General features: G+C 47.0%; 1 protein-coding gene across 1 annotated transcript in view; it reads right to left on the bottom strand.

Moving 5' to 3' along the window:
• The window catches only part of DNAH3 (dynein, axonemal, heavy chain 3), a 230099-nt gene that overhangs the window by 27912 nt on the left and 184662 nt on the right, over nt 1–17525 (bottom strand). Inside the window, exons 50-52 of the mRNA XM_006892705.1 lie at nt 13532–13714; nt 6245–6443; nt 1317–3458 (exon numbers count right to left, since the gene is read on the bottom strand). Of these exons, the coding sequence (XP_006892767.1) occupies nt 1317–3458; nt 6245–6443; nt 13532–13714 (2524 nt within the window). The remainder of the gene's footprint in view (nt 1–1316; nt 3459–6244; nt 6444–13531; nt 13715–17525) is intronic.

Below are 17525 nucleotides of genomic sequence, written 5' to 3'. Positions count from 1 at the left end.
CCATTCACTCAAAACACTATACAAAAAATTTTATTAGATTGCTTTGGGGTTTGCAAGGATGCCAATGAAATACTCTGAAAGCTAATAAGCTTATTCTGCTCATCCTGTTTGCATTACAGTCAGAGCAAAGCTCTGTCCTAGAACTTTCAGCATTGGTGTGTTTATTTTTTTAAATGACATACAGCATTAAGTATTTCTTTATATTAAACATATTTTTATATTAAAAATCATTCTTTATTCAGAAGATAAGAAAATTATAAATGTATTTCAAATGAGGAAATGAAGATTGGTTGAATTAAAAGAAATTGTTATATAGCTGATTATATTTTCTCAAATCACATTCTGTATGAAACATATGCTCCTTAGGTGTTTAGAGTAAGATTTTAAACAGATCAGTAATTTTATAATATAGAGAGCTCTGGTGACATAGTGTGTGTGGGGGTGCAGTGCTGCTGACCCAAGGGGCTTGGCCTCTCTGATGGTTTGTGTCCCTCAGAGGCTGCATGGGGGAGAGACGGGCAACCTCCTGTCTTGTGATTTACAGACTCAAAAAAACTGGCCAGTTACAAACAAGTCAATTCTGACTTGGCCACAATGCATTTGAGGTTTTTTTTTCATTATTAGAATTCTTTAATGTTAAGCATTTTTTAAAAAGGAAAAGAAAATAACACCCAAACAAGAAACAAACGAAAAAAGTAAAAAACAAAGGTAAATATCCCATTGAAAGAAGCAATGTTGTTGCTATGTTATGAGCTGCTGAGTCTAAACTGACTCATAGCTGACCCTCCAGCGGGTTTTCAAAGGCAGTAAATCACACAGGAGGAGACTGACCATTTTTTTCCCGTGGAGAAACTGGCAGATTTGAACCACATGCTTTTGGGTTGCCAGTGCAACTTCTTACCACTAAGCCACCAGAGTTCCTTATGAGAGAAGCAACAGTGAGAGAAATTAATTTCAGACAAAAAGGGATCCACTGGCAGCCAGCAAACCAGAGGAGCCTGTCATGGACCTCACAAGATAGTTAAGAAAGCTCAATGTGTGGTCAAGACTTAAAACTGGGGAATTTCTGGTCTCTCTGGAAAAATGAGATGACCTGGCCTTCATGAGCTCACAGGACCATGGAAACCATGTGCTGGAGTTGAGCAGCAGTTAGAAGACATCTTCAGACCGCCCACAGTCCTGTAACTTGTCAAAGCTTGGTTGTCTAAGCCACTGAGACCTCATCTAAGTCTGGGGTCCCTGATGTCTGAGATGAACCTGTCATCCAACCACTCAGAGCTTTCTGCCTCTGTCCTAGTGTAACATTCCTCCCTTACCTGCCATCGGGTCTGCACCCGGAGACAGCACGAAGATCAATGGTGCACAACAACTGGAATCGTTGTAGGAACCCTGGAGATCAAACGTTGGAGGCTCGATGTACATCTTCCCCATGTGCTCCGAGATGAAGTTCTGAACCGCTGGGACAATCTTGTCTGGCCGCAGACACCGGAGGATGGCCAGCCTCTCCAGTCCTTCCAGAAACTTCCACTGGCCAGGAAAGGGCCGCTCGTGGGGCCAGGCCGAGTCATAGATTGGCTTCCAATGGTTAGTATTATTTTGGAAATCTTCCATCAGGTCTTTCAGGCCGGGTAGCGTGGAGGCACGCACGATTTCGGACCAGGCCTTCTCCGACAGCCACTCGGGGTCCGGGTTGGGGTAGGGGTTGTCCAGGGCCACACCCCCGGTGAGGAGGAAGTGCCAGACATCCTCGTCAATCTGCTGTTTCTCCTTCAGGATGCCCACGGTCAGGAGCAGGGAGAACAGCAGTTTGTCCTTCTCGAACAGGGAGCGGCAGATGTTGCTGTAGACACTGAGGGTGAAGTGCTCGATGATGGAGTCGATGCGCGTGTCCAGGTCCTCGCTCTTCCTGCTTGATGCCAGCGACTGCACGTACAGGTTGATGAACCAGGCCAGCGAGTACTGGTACATGGGCTCGATGTGGGCCAGGTCCGAGATGCAAAAGAAGATAGTGGCTGAGTGCACGGCCACCGGCTTGTAGCCCATCCGGGTCTCATCGATCTGCATCTCTGTCACCGAAGCGATCTCTTGCTTTTTGGAGATTTCTTCGGACAGCACCTTGGAGGAAGACAAGATTTGGATGGCCGTCTCGTCCTCCAGGATGTTGCCCTTGGACAGGGAGAGGACCTCCAAGATCTTATCTTCGATCTCCTTGAGCTGCTGCTTGTTCTGGGCGCTTTCCACGATCAGCTTGTTCTTCTGGTCCTCCAGCTCGGGCTTCTCCTTGGCAGCCACGATGGCGAGGAGCTGGTCCTGGAGGCCCAACGGGGTGATCATGAAGTTCAGGAGACAGACTTTGACGGCCACCTCAGGGAGGTAGTGCGGGTTCCTCAAGCGGGTCGTGATGTAGAACTTAAAGTCCCTGGAGTATTCAATGATGTTCTCACCCAGCCTCATGTACTCAACCCCTTGTTGCTTGAACGTGGACTTGAGCAAGATGGGTTCGATCGAGGCATCGAGCTCTTCCCCAACATTCTCCAGCAAGACAGGAGTGCCAAACTGCAGGGCGTTCTCCAACGTCCTCACGTAGGTGGGGTCCGAGAACTTGATGACGGCTAGCTTATTGGCCTTCTCCATGTTCTTGATCCATTTATTGGCCTGCCCCTGAGGGTCGATCATTAAGGCCCAGCGCCGGGAATTGGACACGATGATGCCGTTGTCGATGGAGAAGGAGTCGATGGGGAGGCCCGCAATCTGCCAGGCACGGATCTTGACGGGGTCCCCGAGCGTGTTGCTGAGACTGAAGTCACTGGAGCCAGGAATGGCCTTCTCTTTACAACACTCCAGCCACTGCTTCTGGCACTCTGTCCGATAGTCCACGGTGAAGGCGCCCAGGTAAGCCACGGTGGCCGAGGACACCAACACATCTCCCGTCAGGTTAACATAGCGGATCCCCAACTGCCGGGCCGCTTCTGTCCACCTGTCCTTCTCACCCCCGAGGCCACTGATGAGCTTCTCTGCCCGGATCAGCTTCTGGGAGCAGAGCTCAATGTTCTCCTCCAGCGTGTTCTTCTTGGTGTTCATCTCCTGGAAGCTGTCATTCAGGGCCTGCAGGCGGTCCTCCACCAGCTTCAGCTCTGCCCGCTTCAGGTTCAGCTTCTGCATCTGCACGTCCAGCTTCTCCTCGGCCTCCTTCAGCCGCTCCCGCTTCGGAGCCACTACCTTGGCCACCCGGTCGTACACCTCCATGGCCCTCACCCACTTGCACAGCCCTTCACAGGCCGATGACACGTTTTTGATGACCGCTGGCTGGAAGTCGGGGTGATCGATGAACCGTTCCCGGATCCTCTTCATGATGGCTGGGGGGATGTTGTCTTTATCGTAGGTTTTCAGGCTTTCTAGAAACTTCAGATCTCCGAGTAGCTTCCTTGACGGCCCCCAGTAATCTTCAATCATCTTCCCTGTTGGGTACAAGAAGCAAGGAACAGGTGGCATTATTAAGACCTTCTGAATGAGATTTAAAACTCTTATAGGGGTTACTCCTTTTATCTAGGGGGAAAACCCCCCAAAATCAACCACCAACTCTTTGCCATGGCCTGGGAGGTCCAGCCAACCTCACTGACTTTATCCTTTCCTCTCTCCAGACTTACCACAAAGCACCTTCTTCTCACTCTTCCGTGATCTGATCCTAAGGGTTTTTCTACCCTGAGGCTTCTCCTCTGCTATAAATGGTTTCTGGTTGACTCCTGGCCATATTTCAGTTCTCATTTTTAAGTAACCTCCATAGAGAGGCTTTCCCTCTATGTCATTTCCTAAGGGTGCTCCTCCACCTCCTCTCTCTCTCAGCATCATCTCTTAGCTGCTAGGAGGCAGCCTTTGCAAAAGAATCCTTTACGGAAACAGCTCAAGTATAATATGTCATTGTTGTTATGTGCCGTCAAGTCACTTACAACTCATAGTGACCCTATGGACAACAGCCCTAAACTCTGCCCTGTCCTGTGCCAATCTTACTGTCTTTGACACACCTACCCTCATTGCCCAGTCACTGAATCAATCCATCTCATCCGGGGTCTTCCTCTCCTGCGCTGTCCCTCCATCCTCCCAAGCATGACATCCCTCTCCAAAGACTGGTCCCTCCTTGCAACATGTCCAGAGTACATCGGATAAAGCTTCAGAATTGTTGCCTCCAAGAACCAGCCTGATCTCTCTCTAGGATGAACCTGTTTGTTCTCTTAGCAGTCCATTCAGTACTGTTCTCCAACACCACAGTTCAAAGGCATCAATTCTCCTCCTATCATCCTTAGTCACTGCCCAGATTTCTGATACATAGCAAGTAATTGCAAAGACTACGGCCTGTATCAGACACACTGTTGTTTACAGACTGACATCCTTGCTCTTCTATACTTTGTAGAGGTCTCTGACAGCAGACATTCACAGTGCAATTTGTCTTTTAATTTCCTGGCTGCTGATACCAAGAATGTTGACTGCAGAGCCAAGCAAACTGAAGCTGTTAACAATCTCAGTCTCTTCACCACTATCCTAATGCTGTCAATCGGTCCAGTGGTAAGAATCTTTTTCTTCCTGATGTTGAGCTTCAATCAATATTTTAGGCTGCAGTCCTTGACCTTCTGCAGCAAGTGCTTCAGGTCCTCTTCAGTTTCAGCAAGCAGGGTTGTGTCATCTGCATAATGCAGGTTGTGGATGAGTCTTCCTCCATTTCTTATGCCACATTCCTCCTCTTAGTGCCCAGCTTCCAGGATAATAAGTTAGGATGAACAAAGACGAGCTAGCCAGCACCTCTTCCCCCTGCCTGGTCCTGGAATCTCTCAGTAGCTTAAAGAATACAATACTTCATGTATCCTTTCTTTCCATGGAGCACCATTGGCAACTCCTATTTCTGTTTTGCTGTCTATCTCATCCTCAAAGCTGTAAGCTCCGGCTTGTTTACTAGAATCAGATTCAGCATCTGACCATCAGTAAACCAAGAATTATTTGTTGAACGAACAATGATGGGTCTCATTCAGGTGGAGAGGAAACGGGAAGCAAAGCCTGCGGCACAGACAAATGACGTTCTTTCAAATCCTGGAGGCTAGTGGACGGAGTGTTAAGCATTCTCCTGTGCTGGACAGTGAAGTGAGTGAGATGCTGGCCTTCAGGGGAGGAGCCAGGGTTGGGGAGCAACCGGGGTTCTTTTGCTGGGCAGAAGACTGTCTCTCTGCCTCTAATTCTTTCGCACTTTTACTGTCTTGGTCTCTCAGGTTCTCCCTCCGCATCTCTCTCCCTACACACGTTTCTTTCTCTTGCGTCTCTGACTCTTACTAGCTCTGTGAGACTCTGTCTCTCTCTGTCTCTGTCTCGTTTTCCTTGTCTTTGCCTTTCTCCTCCTGGTCTCACTCATACTTGGTTGGATATGTGGAGTGGGGCATGTGTGTGGTATGTGTACATATGTGTGTGGTGGCAGGGTATGTGGAGTGTGTGTGTGTGTGTGTGGTGAGGTATGAGGACTGTAGTGTGAGTGTGTATATGTGGGTACATTTTTGCATATATGCACATGTTGTGGTGAGGTATGTGGGGTGTGTATGTATGTATGTGTGTGTGAGGTGGGAGGTATGAGGAGTGTGGTATATGTGTGTTTACATGTGTGTACGTGAGTGCATGTATGCATCTATGCATATGTGGCAGTGAGGGACGTGGGGTGGTGTGTGTGTGTGTTATGTGTGTATGATGGATGTGGGTGTGTTGAGGGTGCGGTAGGTGGACTGTGGGGTGTGTGTATATGTGTGGTGGTAGGGTAAGTGTATATGTGTGTATGTATGTATGCATGTGTGGTGGTATGGTATGTGGGGTGTGTGTGGGCTATGTGTTCAGGTGTCTCTGTCGTGTCTCGTTCTCTCCCTGAGTCACTGGCCCTCCTATTTCCCTGTCTCCCCGTCTCTCCCACATGCCCTGCCTGCTTTCTATGCACCTGCTTCACATGACCTTCATTTTCAGGATGATTTGCAAACAGGAGCTTTCACTCAGCTCAGCTCCACCCACAGATACTGTAACTCCCAAAATGAAGGCGAGGAGAGAGGCTGGAGAAGAAACACAAGCGAGGCCCCCAAGACCCTAAGCACATAGTGGCACCTTTCCCGATGCCTCTCAAACTTCGCAGTGCTGTCCTCGGCCGTCGCCTGGCAGGGTCCCCTTCCCGTCAAGGCACAGTGATCCAGAGCCCCTGTGTCAGGCTGCTGCTGGTGGGGCTTACCTGAACCACCAGGGTCTGGCTTCCTCTCTGGCCGCAGCCCCTTCATGACACAAATGCTTTCCATGACCAGCTTGACAGGGCCCGGGGGGTTCTGCATGGCCTTCACCAGGGTGATGTGTGCAGGATTCAGGGTGTCCAGTGCTGCGAGTGCAGCCTCTAGTGCGGGCATTGCCTCGGCCAGGTCCCCCTCACATTCAGTCTGCAGGCAGCACAGAGATGCAGGGTGAGCACAAACACAGAGATGACCTCCGAGGGACTGGACCTGAGATTGCTACCTCCACCTCCCGCAGCAAGAGGAAGGGTGCCAAGAGTGGTGTTAGTGTTAGGGGCTTCACATTTGCATGTCCTGGACAGCTGAGCCGTCACAATTTGTCTTAAAACAAACCTCAAAGAGATTTGCTCACACAGTGAGCAACTTCTAACCTACCGATCAGGGACAGAATGAAGGATAAAGGGCGAGGCTGCAGCGTTTAGTGAAAAACAGACTGAGGGTCCAGTAGGGCCAAATGTAGGGGAGAGTTAGGCATAAGAAGTGGAGAAGGTCAAGTTAAGGCCAGGCCTGGGAATTTATTTTGGCTCAAGAGATGAGGTAGACAGCAAACAGGGATAGAGGGAGACTTGGGGACAGGGTAGAGCTCAAGGTAAGGATGTTGAGTGTCCTGTAAATGATTCTGATGCATGGAAACGGAATAGGATAGCTGTTGTTGTATACCATCAAGTCAGAACTGACCCATAGCTGACCCTCTGGTGGTCAGAGGCAGTTAATCACACGGGAGGAGACTGCCCATCCTCTCCCACAGAGCAGCTGGTGGACTAAAATTCCATGCCTTCGGAACTGCAGTGCAGCTTCTTGCCACTAGGGCCCCCAGAGCTCCCTGCACGGGACCAAGTAGACCGATACTAGAAGCAGGCTGTCATACTGCCTTCCTATGAAGTAGCTGGTGGGTACAAGCCGATACCTTGCAGTTAGCAAACAAGCTCTTAAACACTGCACCACCAGGTATCATTTCAAAGTGGAGTAAGGATGGAGAATGAGGAGAATAGAGCTGGATATAGAATCAGAGCAGGGTAATCAGAGCAAAGGGATGATGTCTATTATGTCTCTGGTGCCCAAATGGGTAAGGAACTGCACTACCAACCCCAAAAGCAGGCAGTTTGGATCCACCAGGCACTCCTCAAGAGAAAAATGGGCAATCTCCTCTCATGTGATTTGCAGCTTCTGGAAAAACCACTGGAGGGTCAGCTATGCATCAGTTCTGACTCCACAGCAACGAGTTAGAGTTAATTCAACAATGAGTTAGAATATCCGTAAGACATGAAACAGAATGAAGCAGCAACAGCGAGGTACTCATGCCTTAGAATGGTCACCCATGAAAGATTAAAAGACCCAGGAATAATAAGGCACAGAGGGAAGGAAGGATTAATGAAATGGGCACCATAGGGAGGAAGCAGGAAGAGTGCAGTTGTCTTGTGGGCATTGTGATTAACACCAGAAAACAAAATGTGTACAAATGTTTGAATGAAGAACGAATTTACCCCGCCACCTTACATGGGGAAGTCTAGCATGGGGTCACTCTGAGTTGAGACATGGGGGAAGACTCAGTTACTGACTGAAAGGTTGGCAGTTCTAACCCACCAGCGGTTCCATGAGAAAAGGTAAGTAAGACAGGCTGCTTCCAGCTTTGGCAACTATGAGGCTGTTCTACTCCGGGTGCTGAGTGTGACCCAACGCCACAGTGGTAAGTCTGGTGAACATCACGGACGTTGTAGCTTATGCTTTGTGATTTTCAAATATATTTATAGCTCTATTTGGTTCTATAATAAAACAAAACCTGTTCCTCTCTGACCCCCTAAATGAGCCATGCTAGGTGGCCCCTAGGATATCCATCAGAGTAAAGTGCCAGACACGAGGAAAAACTCCTCAAACGGGTCCTCCCTGTTTCTCAAGTCAGCTCTAGAAATTGTGGTGGAAGAAGAGACCAGAGACATTGGCTTAGCCAGAGCGTGGATGCTCAGAAAAGGGCAATGGTCCTGAGGGCCCATGGTGCGGTGTCATCAATAGTCCCTCCCATCCCGTCTTTACAACCTGCCTGGCGACCAGTGGCCCAGCGAGCTTCACACCTCCCAGAGGCTGCTTCCTGGGGAGGGGGCAGGGCGGGATGGTACCTTGGTCTTGGGACAAACTTGGCTGTTGAGTGACTCAAAAATATTGCATAGTGCCACTCTTGTAAAACAGGACTGACAACAGGGTTGAGGGAAGACAGAGAAGGAGGGGAGGAATGATGTATATTGCATTGAAACAGATGAGGGAGAGAACTGTTTAAAAGGGATATTTGATTGGGTATTATTGTCATGACGGGAGTCCAGAATGAGGGCTGCACAGAGGAGTGGACTTGGGGGAAGGGACTGTATAACAATGAAAGAGTTTTTCTCTACTTTTCAAGGAGAAGAGTGAATTGAGGGGATGGGGGTGGGCAGGGAGAAAAGTGCAACAATGAATGACCGGAAAGCCTAAGTCTCTGTAACCTTTCATTAAAATTAATAATAAAAAAAGTTGTGACATTATTCTACAGCCGTGACTGGAAGCATGCAATACATCAGAAGCATCGAAGTGCATCTAGAACATTTTTCCTGGTCAGGCACCCACACCCACAGATTTTGATTTTTTTTTTTTTTTTAAATCTCTGAAGGTGATTCTGGCATATAACTGGTTAACTCTACTGGGGATATTCTGGTGGCCAAATCTGTAGGGAGCTGGTGCCTCTTTGGAAGACTGCATCCACCAGTAGTAGCTCCATGGAAGAAAGATGGGCAATCTCCTCTGTGCAACTTACAGACTCCTGGAATCCCAGGATACACCTATACAACGTCCCTCCCATGATGTGGGATGGTGCGGCAGCATCCAACCTCACCCTCTGCACCGAAACCCAACGTGGCAGTTTATTGTGGGAGTGGTGAGGCGGGCAGTCCTGGGTCATCTCGTCAAACCTTCTCTCCACCCTCCTCTCTCACTCCTCCTCCAACAGTGCAGAATGGAATACTCAGTGCGGCCTCCTTGTTTCCTCCTGTCCTCCCCATGGTGAGAGACTGGCCTTTACCAAACAGGCAAGTCCTTTGGGCACAGGGCACAGAACACCTGACAGTAGCCTACATGTACTGTTACATCCTGGCTGTGGCTGAGCACATGCTACAAACTTTATATGCTTTTCTCTTCTTGTCTTGCTGTCAAGTTCACCGTGACTCAGAGTCACCCAATGAACAAGAGATCAGAACACCGCCCTGTCCTGCCTCCTTCCTCCTCCTCATCTCCACCAGGCTCAGGCCCACTGTGCTCGTCACTGTATCATCCTGTGGATTCCCCGGCATACTGACAGCCGGGCCACAGCTGAGATCAGAGTCCAGACAGGACTGAGCACCCTCTGCAAACAGAGAATTCCGCCCAGCCTCCCACCCGAGGGGACGCCGTGTCTGAGCTTTGGTCTTAGTTTAAAGATTAAGTTTACCCATTGTTATGTTGGCAACACTTGAGTAAAAGGGAAAATATAGTCTCTGGAGATTGAACCTTTTTGAGGATGATTGGCTGAAACGAAATAAAAACCAAAGGGAGACTAAGAAAGGGGCCTGTTCACAGTGCCATGCTGGGAGAGGACTCTGCCTCAGCCTTCCCTCTTTCTCTGAGCTCATTTCCTCGTGTCCCCGCTTTCTTTTTCCATCCGGTTTGCAACATCATCCCATCTTGTTGAAGGTCTTCCTCTTTTTAGCTGACCATACACCTTTCCCAGCATGATGTCTTTTCCCAAAGACATCAGAAGATTGGCTGCCAACCCAAAGGCACGCAGTGTGGATCCACCAGCTATAGTCTGTGGAAGAAGGATAGGCAATCTCCTCCCAGGAGACTTACAGCCTCTGAAACCCAGCTGGAAGGTTAGGGAAGGCCAGTTTCCACTTGATGGCAATGAGTGAGTAGGAGCTGGGGGCCCCTTCTGACATGTCCAAAGCGTGTGAGACGATGTTTCACCCTCAGTGCCTCTAAAGTGTAATCTGGTTGCACTTTCTTCAGGACGAATCTTTGGCCTTTCATGGTATATTCAATATTCTTTGTCAATACTCTAAATCAAAGCCGTTTATTCTTCTTTGTTTATGAATAGTTCAACTTCCAAATGCATAGGAAACAACTGAAAGACCTTCAGTCAGGCACACCTTCATCTTTAAATTGATGTCATTTCTCCTGCTGTTGTTAGGTACCATCGACGTGGGACCGACTCAGAGCTGACCCTCCAGCGGGTTTTCAGAGGCAGTATGAGTGGAGTTCCTCATCTTTCCTAAGGCTTGCCAATACTTACAAAAGCATGAAAGTACACAAATTCACGTACCACTGGGGACCCAAGGAGGCTGCTCAGATCATAGAAGTAGGTTGGTGGGTCTTTAGTAAAATGGAGCATACACAGAGGGCAGTATCTAATCAAAACCACCAGTAGTGCAAATCAAGAATTTGATGGCAAGCTCAAGGCTGCCAGAGTTTTGATTTTGTGCTTGAGAGTGGGGTGGAGCTCCCCGATTAAAACAAGCTTGGAAGGAGGAGTGGAATCCACTTCCATAATAGCTTGCCTCTGGAAACCCTATGAACCTGGAGAGAGGATGAGAGACACCCAAGCGTTGAGGACTCTCCTTCATAGGGTCGCTATGAGTCGCCTGAGACTTGACGGCACTTAACAACACAACAACAACACTAAGGAAAGCTCTGGTGGCCTAGTGGCAAGAAGCTGTGCTGTAATTCCAAAGGAACACGGTTCGAGGTCTCCAGCAGCTCAGCAGGAGAAAGATGGGAAATCTCCCGTGCGATTAATTGCCTCTGAAAACCCACCGGAGGGCCAGCTATGGGTCAGTTCTGACTCAACGGTACACAACACCAACACCAAGGAAGAGTACCATATTCATATTTTTCTACTTGAATGCTTCGCTGGTGTGTGCCATATTTTACAAGAGCTCCCTAGCTGCCACTTGCAACTTTTCAGAATGAAGGTCAAATGCAAGGGTTGTAGGAATATAGAGCTTTGGGAATGAATCCTGACCCAGTCACTTAGTAGCTGGGTGAACTTGGGCAAGTTATTTAAGTTCTTGAGCTCTGGTGGTCTAATGTCAAGAAGCTGAGCTGCAATCCCAAAGGCATGTGGTTCAAGGCCACCAGCTGCTCCTCAGGAGAGGATGGCCAATCTCCTCTGGTGTGATTAACAGCCTCTGAAAACCCGCCGGCGGGTCAGTTATGGGTCAGTTCTCAATCTGTGGTACAACAACAACAACCTATAAACTAAAAATTATACCACTTGTCTTGTGGTACCAATTGCTAGTAGGGTAATAAAAAGGAGTGTAAATTAAGCGGAATAGAGTATTTCTCCCTGAGGGAAGAAGGGCAATCTTTTTTCTTTGATCTCAATTATCTACTGCCTAGAAAAGCACCCACCCACAGCAGCTGCTCCTCAGTATTTTGTACATGACAGAATACATGAGACTTGGTGCTGACTAGAAGCTGTTACTGTCACAAATCTCCTGCTAGGGAGTGCTGGTGGCCTATTGGCAAGAGGCTGTGCTGCAATCCCAGTGCCCGTTCAAGGGGTAATCTCCTCCTGTGCCATTCAGATCCAACTCAAAGTATACAACAAGAAAAATGAACAAACCAACCAACTGGCTTGCTAGATTATTACTGGTCTATTAGGGATTTGATTTGCCCAGCCACCAGGACTGTGGACAAACAACTGTCTGACAGGCAAGGTATCCACCTATCCAAGGTCTCTGAGATCAGGGATTGGAGGAGAGGCCAGGCCTCAGGTCTGACTGGAGAAAAGTCAGTCTTGAAGGCCTGTCCCCTGCAGGAAAATACTCCATGATGCATGGAACACAGAAATCACACACAGGCTACCTCTTTAAGACCTTAGTTTGAAGAACAGTTTACTACCTGCAAACCAAGAACATATTTTTTTTTCCTAGCAGCTAAGTCAAGATATAAGGATAAGAACCTTAATTAAGCATCATGAGTCTTGGATTCTAACCCCATCAAGCAGGGGGTGACCCCATTGTTATTGTTAAATGGGACTGAATCAACACTGACTCACTGTGACCTCATGTACAACAGACCAGAATGTGCCTAATCCTACACCATCATCACAGGCTCTCCACTTTGCCCAAGCTCACTGCTGCAGTCGACCTGCCTGGCCATTTGCTTGAGGGTCTTCCTCTCCTTCAGTGACCCTCTGCTTTTCCAAGCATGTCGAGCAGTCCTCCAAGGAATCAAAGCTATGAAGAGCTGGCCATTCCTGAACGCATGCTCAAAGGATGTGAGATGAACTCTCACTTCTCCTCCTCAAAGGATTCCCTGGGCTGCATGCTTCTGAGAAATCATTTCCCCACCAACCTCTCAGATATTCCTAAACCTTGAAGAAGTTGCAAGCTTCATATGGAATATGTGTACTCAAAAGCACTTAGAAGAATATACCTCACATCTATGTTTTTCTTCTACTCTCTGAACATTAAGGTCTGCTCAAGACTATATCTTCTTTGAGTTTTAAAAAAATTACTTTTAAGTCCTTTAGTTTCAATATCTAGTCATCTGAAACTTCTTTCTTTCTTTCTTTTTTTTTTGTGTGTGTGTGTGTGTGTGAGTGTACCGTCAAATCAGATCTGACTGGTATATGAGGAAATTGTCCCTCCTTCCCCGGCAGAGCATCTGGTGGATTCGAACCGTGCGCCTCTGGGATTGTAGTTGCAGGTCCTTGCCACCAGGCCACCAGAGCTCCCCTATCTGAAACACATTTCTTCTACATCTCCATCCTCCCAGGTATATTTGAGCAAAATCCTGGTGGCAGTGAAGAGACAGTCACGTGGATATCTGGAAGAAGAGCATTCTGAGCCGAATAAATGACCAGTGCAAAGGTCCTGGGGTTGCTCAGAGGTTATTTGAAGAATAGGCAGGAATAGGAAAGAGGTCAGTGTGGGGAGTTGCGGGTTGAAGAATCAAGAGACAAGGTCAGTTCACCGTGGGGCTTGAGTAAAATGGAAAATACTGGAAAACAGTAATGCTTCCTGGATAGAGCCAGGTGTCAGAATGACTTCCTTCATCACTTACTAGCTATCTGGCATTGAAAAAGCCACCTACACTTAAGAGCCTCACTCTTGCTATCCGTGAGATGGGCATGACCATAGACATCATCTGGGGCTGCATTAGGTTCTAGTGAGATAACGGACTAGCCCAGAAAATGCTAGATCCTTCTCTTTCTCCTCAGCTCTTCATACCTTGATTGCTTGAGAAATGGCGGCCGCCTTGTTGGCTTCTTCTTCATCTGCCTGCACCAGAAGTTTCTTGGCATCAGCTTCTTTGGTCTCCATTTCAATCTTCACCATCATGCTGGCAGTCTCCTCGGAGGTCTGAATGAGTTGGGGCTGTAGGGCAGTCAGCTCCACTTGCATCACGGCCACCTGGTGAGGACAGAGGGGCAAGAGGAGATCTGAGTCAGTGCGTTAAAAAAAGTGGGACCCAGCAAACAACAGATGCTGGTGAGGTTGTGGAGAAACTGGAACCTTTATTCACTGTAGGTGGGAGTGTAAAATGGTGCAATCACTGTGGAAAGTAGTATGGCACTTTCTCAAAAAGTTGCAAATAGAAATACTACTTAACCCAGCAATTCCACTACTGGGAATATACCCTAAAGAAACCAGAACTGCCACCCAAACAGAAATATGCACACCCATGTTTATTGTGGCTTTGTTCACAATAGCAAAGAGTTGGAAACAACCCAAGTGCCCATCAACAAATGAATGGATAGAGAAGCTGTGGTATATTCACACAATGGAATACTATGCTGCATTGAAAAACAAGGAACTCATGAAATAATATACAAAATGGGTGATCCTGGAGGACATTATGTTGAGTGAAATATCTCAGTCACAAAAAGGATAGTGCCACTGTTGTAAAGAGGGACTGACATTGGGGTTGGGGGAAAACTAAGAAAAGAGGGCATAGATAATGTATACTGCATTAAAACAGATGAGGGAGAAAACTGTTTAGGAGGAATTATTAAGCATTATTGTTATGACAAGAGTCCAGAATGGAAGCTGCATAGTGGAGTGGACTGCGGGAAGTGGGTGGGGGGTGGAGAGTGTATAACAATGAAATAATTTTTCTTTTACTTTTCAAAGAGAAAAGCAAGGGGGGAGGGGTGGGCAGGGAGGAAAGTGTGCAACAATGAAAGAATGGAAAGCCAAGGTCTCTGTAAACTTTCATTAAAATTAAAAAAAAAAAAGACTATTTGTGCTAACAGATTGGTGACGTTCCTGCTCTAGGTTTCCAGCCTCTGTTTGAACACCTCAAACAATGGTCCCCAGCACGCTCTGTCTGCTACTTTGTCACACCTGGTGGCTTGGGTGTTGTATGGACAACATGTGAAATAGGGCAGAGTCACTTAATGGTGAACAGATTTCAATAGGGTTTCCACTAAGACTAGGAATAAAGGCCTGATGAACTACCCTCTAAAAATTCATCAAGTGGAAACCTTACAGATCATGATTGCTGGAGAAAGGCACAAGGTTAGATGAAGCAGAGGCTTCTGTTCTGTTGTCCTTAAGGATGTGGAGTCGACTTGGAGTAGCTCCATCCATGATGATGGGGAGCTCTGTATCTAATAACGCCTGGATGGTCTCCATCCAGAAGCTACGCTGCAATCCATTCCACACGTGTGTGTGTGTGTGTGTGTGTGTGACTTTGTTTGGACAAAGGGTCTTCAGAGGTATAAGAAGCCCTGGTGGCAAAGCAATCGAGCAATAGCCGCTTACCAGCTGCTCTATGTGAGAAAGATCTGACAGTCTGCTCCTGGGCAACCCTGGAAACCTGAGGGGTCAGTCTGAATTCAGATGGAATCTGAACTGATGAAACTGGTTGGTGTGTGGACTTGAGGATGTCATTTGTTGACATGAGATCAGGATGGAGTATAATGGGTCTAGTTCAATCTGAGTGACATTGGGCACAGAGAGAGCATTAGACAAAATAAAGGAGGCAGGTACAGCTGCCCCCCAGGAAGGCCAAGGACTTCCCAGAGCTACCAGAAGCTAACAGAGAAGCATGGAACAGAACACCCAAAAGGAACCAACCTTCTCCTTTGGTTTGGACTTCAAGCCTCCTGATCTAAGAAGATACAACCTCTCAGGGTAGGGCCTTTTACAAACAAGTAAACTCCTTACAGGGAGCTCTGGTCGCCTAGTGGTAAGCAGTTGGGCTGCCAACTCAAAGACATGCAATTCAAAGAATTAAGAGACGAGGTCAGCTCACCGTGGGGCTTGTAGCCTTTGACAATGGGTGAAATGGAAGACACTGGAAAACAGTGATGCTTCCTGGATAGAGCACAGTGTCAGAAAGACGTCCTTCATCACTTACTAGCTATCCAGCATTGAAAAAGCCACCTTCACTTTGGAGCCTCACTTTTGTCAGCTGCTTCAAGGGTAAAAGCGGGCAATCTCCTCCCATGTGCATTTCCAGCCTCTGGACACCTGCTATAGGTCTCAGTTCTGGGTCAGTTCCAATTCAACAACATATAAAAAGAACAACAAACCCCTCATATTTTCTTTTTTATTTGTTTGTTTGTTTATATTTTGGGTTCTTTTTTTTTCTTTTTAAGAAATCGGTTTGCTTACAAAGTCCATACATACTGTGTTTCACACTATTCTTCATTCACATAGTGTTTCCTACAATCATTCTCATGTATAATGTTTTATAAGATTAATCACCACTGGCGCTGGAGTTTACACCCTTACTGTATTTTCCCACTAATCTCGTTTCTGCCTCAAAGGCAGGTGCACACAGCACTGGCTTTGGATGGAAGACGTTCCTCCACGTGCACCCACCATCCTCAGCAAATTGGTCTGAGAAACAGCATGACGCCTGGGTCTGGTTAGAAACACAGGCTCCGGAGTCTGTCTAGCAGGTTTGGTTACAGTTTTGATCTGGCCACTCTTGGGACTATTCACGAGGTTGCGTGAGCACGGGTGAGTTGTGACCACATCCTGGTTTCCCTATGAGTATCATGGAAATAAGTGCATTACTTTCCCTGTTTGCAAGGCTGGGAACATGGGAGGGTGTTCTGCATAGTAGCGCTCTGTCTTTCTTTTTCCCGGTCTAACTAGTCTCAGGTTTTTTGATGCCTCTCAACTCAATTTGCTCATCCTGGTCTAGACAGACAAGGGTCTTTGCCATCTCTCTAGAAGCCTCCTGCCCCGAGCTGGACCCTGGGCACAGAGTAATGGGGCCACCTCTTGTTCCCTTGCCCAATCTCCGTTGTAGTGATTTTATTTTATTTTATTATTTTTCTTGTGCATGTATCGTCAAATTGGATCTGACTGGTATAGGAGGAAATTATACCTCCTTCTCCAGCAGAGCATATGGTGGATTTGAACTGTGAACCTCTGGGATTGCAGTGCAGCTTCTTGCCACTAGGCCACCAGAACTCCCTCGTTGCAGTGTTTTTAAGTGAGTTTGCTGTTCACAGGGACATGCCACTCACCGTAAATCAACCTGTCACATCAGCTTTTTATTGGTGGCTGAACATTAAGCTCTTAATCTGACTCTCCCTTTAGATGATTTGCCAAGTAATCCAAGACCAAACTGATAAAGAATTGGTCATTCTGCTATGGCTGTGTTTATGTCAGTTCATTCAATCTAAATAGCAGCACTGTTATAGACTGAAATGCTACTATCACTCTCAAATTATATGCTGTGGACCCTAACTCCTGTGACGGCTGTATCCCTGTGAAGGGATTGGGTTTTCTTTGCTATGTTAATGATGCTGTTACAATGTAGGGTGTGTCTGAAAACAATCACTTTTTTTTCTCACAGTAATGGGGCTTATTGGGGAAGTTAACAGGATACAATTCAGAAATCACTTTTGATCTATAAAAAGCATAGTTTTAGCACATTAAACGGAACCATCTCTTTAAGCCATTTTACCACCTCATCTGCTCTGTCAAAGATATCCTGATGCATCCTACCAAGCAACTTCATAAAAAAATTCTATGTAAATTTAATTTTTTTTTCAAACTTTAACAGTTACATTTTTGTTGGGTTTTTTTTTTTGTGGATTAAACTGTCAATATGTTAACTATTTTCAATACTTAGGATTCTGAGTTTAGTAGACTTTGGGGGGAAAAGGCAGCTAAAATATATTCTGGGTATTTTATGCTGGTAGCCTTCTCCACTTTTGTAAGTTATGTGATCAAGGACATGTTATTTAACCTGCTAGAA

This window comes from Elephantulus edwardii, unplaced genomic scaffold, assembly GCF_000299155.1.
Source record: "Elephantulus edwardii isolate Elephantulus edwardi_28Jun2011 unplaced genomic scaffold, EleEdw1.0 scaffold00117, whole genome shotgun sequence".
NCBI lineage: Eukaryota > Metazoa > Chordata > Mammalia > Macroscelidea > Macroscelididae > Elephantulus > Elephantulus edwardii.
Note: the sequence above shows the minus strand (reverse complement) of the source record. Positions and strands in the feature narration are given on the sequence as shown.